The sequence below is a fragment of the Camarhynchus parvulus genome, unplaced genomic scaffold (genome assembly GCF_901933205.1).
Source record: "Camarhynchus parvulus unplaced genomic scaffold, STF_HiC, whole genome shotgun sequence".
In the NCBI taxonomy this organism is placed as follows: domain Eukaryota; kingdom Metazoa; phylum Chordata; class Aves; order Passeriformes; family Thraupidae; genus Camarhynchus; species Camarhynchus parvulus.
In genome coordinates, this window is record NW_022148259.1 from 118,058 (window position 1) to 125,327 (window position 7,270).

The 7,270-nt window shown below is 59.1% G+C and overlaps 1 protein-coding gene across 1 annotated transcript; it reads right to left on the reverse strand.

The window, feature by feature from the left end:
* Window positions 1-3,132: 3,132 nt before the first annotated feature.
* On the reverse strand, window positions 3,133-6,733 carry RPS19 (ribosomal protein S19). Its single transcript, XM_030970093.1, has 6 exons — window positions 6,663-6,733; window positions 6,448-6,518; window positions 5,862-5,962; window positions 3,956-4,139; window positions 3,309-3,363; window positions 3,133-3,188 (listed from the first exon to the last, which is right to left on the reverse strand). The coding sequence occupies exons 2-6, from the start codon at window positions 6,516-6,518 to the stop codon at window positions 3,162-3,164; spliced, it is 438 nt and encodes a 145-aa protein (XP_030825953.1). The 5' UTR covers window positions 6,663-6,733; the 3' UTR covers window positions 3,133-3,161.
* Between the last annotated feature and the right edge of the window lie 537 nt (window positions 6,734-7,270).

The window sequence follows — 7,270 nt, forward strand, 5'->3', positions numbered from 1 at the left end:
GATGCTAATGAGATGCTAATGAGATGCGGGAGGCTGGGCCAATGGCGGGGAGGAGGGGGAGGAGTTTGTTTGTTGGTGGGGGGGGGGGAGAGGAGGGGGAGGGGTTTGTGGGGGAAAAGGAGAAAGAGCCTCGGAAAAAGGAGAAACGGGCCCAAAACCAGCGGGGTTTGGGGGTCTGCAGAAAGGTGGGGGTCTGGGGGGGCTCAAGGGGGATTTCGGGGGTCTGAGGGAATTTGGGGGGGATTTGGGGGGGTCTGGGGGCATTTGGGGGGGATCTGGGGGGCTCAAGGGGGATTTGGGGGAGATTTGGGGGGATTCGTGGGAATTTGGGGGGATCTGGGGGGGATTTGGGGGGGATTTGGGGGGCTCAGGGGGGATTTGGGGGGCTGGGGGGCATTTGGGGGGATCTGGAGGGGCTCAAGGGGGATTTAGGGGGCTCAGGGGGATTTGGGGGGATTTGGGGTGCTCGGGGGGAATTTGGGGGGGCTCTGGGGGGTTTAGGGTGGCCTCGGGGACCCTGGCGTGGGAAACTGGGGACGCCAAAGGAGAATTTGGGACCCCAAATTCAATTGGGACCCCCCCAAAATTGGAACTGGGACCCCCCAAAATTAAACCGGAAACCCCAAAATTTGACCCGGGACCCCCCCAAAAACCTCCCCGTGTCCCCCGGTGCTGGCGCGGTGACACCGCGGGGGGGGGTGTTGGTGACAGTTTGACAGTTGCCATGGCAACCGGGGGGGGGAACAAAGGCGGCTCAGAGCGGGAACAGCGCGGCCATTCAGGGCTGGGGGGGTCCCGGGGGGTTTGGGGGTCCTGGGGGTTTTTTTTGAGGGGATTTTGGGGGTCCTGGGGGGGTTTTGGGGGTCCTGGGGGGTTTGGGGGATCCTGGGGGTTTTTTTGAGGGGGTTTTGGGGGTCCCAGTGGGGTTTTGGGGGGGCCCTGAGGGGGTTTCGGGGGTGAAATGGGAGTAAAGTGGCGAAAAGGGGGGCAAACGGTGGCCAAGGTGGGGGGAAATGGGGAAAAATGGGGGTAAAATGGGGATAAAGTGGGGTAAATGGGGATAAACCGGCTAAAAGGGGGTCAGAGTGACGCGAAATGGGGTCGGATTTTGTCCAAAGTGGGGTAAAATGGGAATAAAGTGGGGGGAAATGGGAATAAATTGGCGAAAACGGGGCTAAAGGGGGTCAGAGTGGGGCTAAAAGGGACAAAATGGGGCTGAAATGGCCAAAATTGGGCAAAAATGGCCCAAGACAACTGGAATTGCCAAGACATGGGTGACACACAACTTAAATGGTTGAAATGGCGTTAATAGAACAAAAATGGTGATATAAAAGGCCAAAAGGGGAATAAACAGGCCCAAAATGGGGCTAAAACCAAAGGTTTGGGGGACACGGCGATTGAAGCGTTGGGGCCAAGACACAAAACCAGCACCACTCCACCTCCCATTTCTGCATTTTTATCCCCAAATCCCGTGGTGAGGGATGAGTTGAGTCCTTCCCAGAGCTCTTTAGCGGGATGACGGTGGAAGAATCGCAGAGGATGATGAAGATGAACGCGCCCTTTCCCCTGAGGGGATCCCGGCTGAGGGAACAGGGCGGGAGCAGCAGAACCGGCCCAGCCGCAGCCCCAGGCTTGGGTGGAAGGTGCTGACACCTTTAGGAGGTGGTGACACCTTTGGGAGGGGTGGTGACACCTTTAGGAGGTGGTGACACCTTTGGGAGGGGTGGTGACACCTTTGGGAGTTGGTGACACCTTTGGGAGGAGGCTCAACCCGGAGTCACCCAACACAGGTGCGCCCCACATCCTGAGGGCAAACCCACCCGGGGCGTGCTCAAGCCGCTGCCAGAAGACCCGGAGCACGTAGCGGCGATCCCCACCGATGTGTAAAAACGGGCAGGCGGCGTTAGGAACGGGGATTTGCTCGTTAAAACCGGGCCCGGAGCCGCCGCTGCCGCCTTCCCCTGAGGCGCCGCGGACAAAATGGCGGCTGCTCCCTCAGCGCTTTTCCCGCCCTTTGCCTCGGCCACGCCCCCTCCCGCCGCAGCGACCAATCAGAGCCCGCCGTTCCTCCCTTGGCCCCGCCCCACCTCCGCAGTCCCTGAGGCGAGCCGCGGCTCCGTGAGGGGAAAAATTTTTTGTGAGGTAAAAACTTGGATTTCTGAGGTAAAAACCATCGGGTTTGGGGCCAGAAGGTGTTTTAATATGGAGAACCATCATCTCCTGAGGCAAACTTCTCTTTTTTTAGTAAAAGAAAATTTTTTTCAGGCCCAATTCTGATTTTGTGAGGTAAAAATCACAGCATTCTGGAGAAAACTGATTTTCTGAGGGGGAAAATGTTTTCTGCACCAAAAGTACATTCCATGAGATAAAATTAAGGGAAGAAAAGGGGAATTGATTTTTTTTTTACAATCCTGGAGTCTCCCAGGACAGCGATGGAAGCAGAGCAAGGACAGAATGAGGGTAAGTGGAATAAACACCAATTTTAGGTGATTCAGACCCAAAACTGCCACGTGAAACACAAAAATGTCTAAAAAAAAAAATCCACATTCTCCTTTCCAAATGTGTTTTCACCCATAAAACCCCTCACTTGCTGCTAGAAATTGACATTTTGGGACAAAATTTGCTTTTTTTCCCACTTATCTCCTGCAAAAGTTGCTGCAGTTTAAGTCTGGGGATATCAGGAATCAAAAATACTCCAAAAATAAGGAAATTCTGGGTTTAATAAATCGATTTTCAAACTTCAGGCATGCCATCCCTGGCAATATCCCAATTTGGGCTAAACCCTTTAATTTCACATTAAAAATCAAAATTTATTTTGGAATTTTATACTAATGAGGAAATTTTTTTTAAATTTCAGGGCATTGACACCCTTTTAAAAATTTTCCCACTATTCTGGGACATTTTCTTTTATTTTGGGATCCTTAAAAAACATTTTTGGGGCAGTTTCTGAAAAATTTTTGCAGTTTTGACCACAATTTTTTGCAATTTTCTCCTCTTTTCGCTGCAATTTTTTTCGCCACAAATTCAGGATTTCTCCCCCATTTCAGCATTCCCCCCCTTAGGTTATCAGGTGCTATTTTGGGGAGATTTAACCAATTTTGGGCGTTTTTTCCTCAAGAAACCACACTCGAGTTTGGGGGTGAAGTGATTTATTGGCTCCCTCAGTGCTTCTTGCTGGCAGCAGCGACCTGGAAGAGGAAAAAAACGGGGAAATTGGTTAAAATTGGTTAAATTTGAGAGGAAATTGGTTAAAATTGCCCAAATTCAGCCGAATTTGAGGGAAAATTCTGGAAAACTCCAGGGCTCACCTGCCCAGCGATGCGATCCAGGTCCCGCTGCCCCTGTGGAGTCAACTTCCGACCCCTGGGAGGGGAAAAACGGGGGAGAAACGGTAAAAAAGGGTGAAAATGGGAAAAAAGGTAAAAATGGGATAACTGATCAAAAGACAAACTGACAAAAACCCCCATAATCCCATTTTTAACCCCAAAATCGCCATTTCTCACCCTAAAATCCCTGTTTCTTTCACAAAACCCCCAAATTCCTCATTTTCACACCAAAATAATTTTTTTTTTTCCCACAAAAACCCCAAAATCCTCATTTTTAACCCCAACCTGACCTGTCCTGGTCCTTCTCCACCACCCTGAGCTCCTCCAGCACCTGAGGGGCCACACCTTGGGCTGGACCCCATAAACCCAAACCCCAAAAACCCCTATTTTACAGCCCCAAAATCCCCATTTTTCACCCGAAAATCACCGGGGTTTTTTTCCCACAACCCCCAAAATCCTCATTTTTAACCCCAACCTGACCTGTCCCACTCCTTCTCGACCACCCTGAGCCCCTCCAGCGCCTGAGCCGCAGCGGAGGTCGCACATAAATCCGAACCCCAAAATCCCCATTTTTCACCCCAAAATCACCATTTTTTCCCCAAAATCCCCGTTTTTGTCCCCAAACTGACCCGTCCTGGTCCTTCTCCACCACCTTGAGCGCCTCCAGGGCCTGCAGGACCCTCCTGGCCACGGCGCCGGAGCCGCGGCTGAAGTGGCTGGGCCGGACGCCGCGGCGCTGCCGGCCGCCGTACACCTTGGCCATGGAGCCCACGCCCGCGCCGCCGCGCAGGTACAGGTGACGGGCCGTGGAGGCTGCAGGGGGACATGGGGACACAGGTGAGGGACATGGGGACAGGTGAGGGACACGTGGGACACGTGAGGGACATCTGGGGTTAATGGGAACCCTGCCACGCAGGTACAGGTGACGGGCCGTGGAGGCTGCAGGGGGACATGGGGACACAGGTGAGGGACACGTGAGGGACACCTGGGGTTAATGGGAACCCTGCCACGCAGGTACAGGTGACGGGCCATGGAGGCTGGGGGGGGACATGGGGACAGGTGAGGGACACGTGAGGGACACCTGGGACAGGTGAGGGACACCTGGGGTTAATGGGAGAGACCCCCAGGTAACGGGAGCCCTGCTGCGCAGGTACAGGTGACGGGCCGTGGAGGCTGGGGGGGGACATGGGGACAGGTGAGGGACACGTGAAGAACACCTGGGACAGGTGAGGGACACCTGGGGCAGGTGAGGGACATCTGGGGTTAATGGGAACCCTGCCCCACAGGTACAGGTGACGGGCCGTGGAGGCTGCAGGGGGACATGGGGACGTGTGAGGGACACCTGGGACAGGTGAGACACCCCTGGGGTTAATGGGAGCCCTGCCCCACAGGTACAGGTGACGGGCCGTGGAGGCTGGGGGGGGACATGGGGACACAGGTGAGGGACACCTGGGACAGGTGAGGGACACGTGAGGGACACCTGGGACACGTGAGGGACATCTGGGGTTAATGGGAGCCCTGCCCCACAGGTACAGGTGACGGGCCGTGGAGGCTGCGGGGGGACATGGGGACACAGGTGAGGGACACGTGAGGGACACCTGGGACAGGTGAGGGACACCGGGGACAGGTGAGGGACATGGGGACAGGTGAGGGACACGTGAGGGACACCTGGGACAGGTGAGGGACACCTGGGGTTAATGGGAACCCCACCGCGCAGGTACAGGTGACGGGCCGTGGAGGCTGCGGGGGGACATGGGGACAGGTGAGGGACACCTGGGGCAGGTGAGGGACACCGGGGACAGGTGAGGGACACCTGGGACAGGTGAGGGACACAAGTGAGGGACACCGGGGACAGGTGAGGGACCCCCAGGTAACAGCTGCAGCCCCAGGACCCTGCAGAGCCCACCGTGCTGGTGACACCCCGGCTTTGGGACCCCCGGTACCGGTACCGGCCCAGCTCTCACCTGGGACCCCCCCTGGTACCTGCCTGGGGCTCACCTGAGGGTTTGGGGCCACCCGGGGGTTCAGGATCCCCGGTACCGGTACCGGCCCAGCTCTCACCCGGGGGTTCAGGATCCCCGGTACCGGTACCGGCACCGGCCCGGCTCTCACACGGGGGTTCAGATCCCCGGTACCGGTACCGGTTCTGGCCCGGCTCTCACCCGGGGGTTCAGGATCCCTGGTACCGGTACCGGTTCCGGCCCGGCTCTCACCCGGGGGTTCAGGCCCCCGGTACCGGTACCGGCCCGGCTCTCACCCGGGGTTCAGGATCCCCGGTACCGGTACCGGCCCGGCTCTCACCCGGGGGTTCAGGATCCCCGGTACCGGTACCGGCCCAGCTCTCACCCGGGGGTTCAGGCCCCCGGTACCGGTACCGGTTCCCAGCTCTCACCCGGGGGTTCAGGCCCCCGGTACCGGTACCGGCCCAGCTCTCACCCGGGGGTTCAGGCCCCCGGTACCGGTACCGGTTCTGGCCCGGCTCTCACCCGGGGTTCAGATCCCCGGTACCGGTGCCGGTTCTGGCCCGGCTCTCACCTGCCCGTGTGTAGAACCAGTTCTCGTCGTAGGGCGCCAGCTCCTTGTGCTTGGCCAACTTCACCGTGTCGGCCCAGTCGGGCACCTTGAGCTTCCCGGACCTGCGCAGAACCGGGTCAGAACCGGAACCAAACCGGTACCGGGGATGGGGAACAGAACCGGGAACAGAACCGGTACCGGGAATGGGGAACGGAACCGGGAACGGAACCGGGAACAGAACCGGGAACGGAACCAGGTCAGAACCGGAACCAAACCGGTACCGGGGATGGGGAACGGAACCGGGAACAGAACCGGGTCAGAACCGGAACCAAACCGGTACCGGGGATGGGAACAGAACCGGGAATGGGGAACGACTAATGGAGCAAGGAATGGCAGGAATGGAACCCGGAATCGGAATGGGAACGGCAACGACACCGGCCGGGAACCCCGGGAAGGACCGCACGGTACGAGCCCGCACCGGTTGAACCCCCCCGAGCCCCCCCCGGGTCCCCCCGAGCCCCTCCGGTCCCCTCCCGGTTCCCCCCGAACCCCCCCGGTTCCCCCCGAGCCCCTCCGGTCCCTCCCGGTTCCCCCGTTCCCCCCTCACTTCTTGAGGAAGGCCGCCAGCGCCCTCACGAACTCCTGCTGGTTCACGTCCTTCACCGTCACACCGGGCATCTGCGGGGACACGCGGCGGGGTCACTCCCAGCCCAGTTTTGCCCGTTTTTTCCCGTTTTTTCCCGTTTTTCCCCGTTTTTCCCTTTTTCCCCGTTTTTCCCCCGTTTTTTTCCCGTTTTTTCCCGGCCCCGCTCCCGCCCTCACCTCGCCGCCGCCGCTGCCGCACCGGAAGAGGCCGAGCACGGGGCCGCCCGCGCACCCAGCAGGGGCCGAAACCTCGCGAGACTCCCTCGGCCAATCCGCGCCGGCGGGAACGCGCGCGGGCCAATCAGCGGCGAGGGCGCCCCTCTCGGCGCGGTGTCATTGGTCGGCGCCAGCGCGCGCTTCCCCCCCCTCCCAGGGCTGGGAATGGTTCGGTCCGGCTGGCCACGCCCACCGCAGCACGGCCGCTGCTGATTGGCGGAGCCGTTGTCGTGGCTCCGCCCACTGCGGTGGCAGCGGAGAGACCCCAAAATGTCCCGAAACGTCCCCAAAAGGTCCAGGTGACCCCGTGCCGCCCCCAAAATGTCCCCGAAGGGTCCCAGTGACCCCCCGAGTGTCCCTGTGACCCCCGGGCTGTCCCCAGTGTCCCCATGTCCCTGTGCAACCCCCAAAGTGTCCCCGAGGTGTCCCCAAGATGTCCCCAGTGTCCCCACATTGTCTCGGTGCCACCCCCAAAATGTCCCCAAGATGTCCCGGTGTCCCCATGACCCTCCCATGGTGTCCCCAAGGGGTCCCAGTGTCCCCGTGCCACCCCCAAGGTGTCCCCAGGC

Bases quoted from the DNA above. Each gene is read 5' to 3' on its own strand.
- RPS19 (XM_030970093.1), bottom strand. From the start codon at position 6,518: ATGCCCGGTGTGACGGTGAAGGACGTGAACCAGCAGGAGTTCGTGAGG. The intron at 5,963-6,447 runs GTGAGGGGGGAA...GGTTCTGCGCAG, and splicing joins CTGGCGGCCTTCCTCAAGAA to GTCCGGGAAGCTCAAGGTGC. The intron at 3,364-3,955 runs GTCAGTTTGGGG...TTCCCCTCCCAG, and splicing joins GTGGAGAAGGACCAGGACGG to GGGTCGGAAGTTGACTCCAC.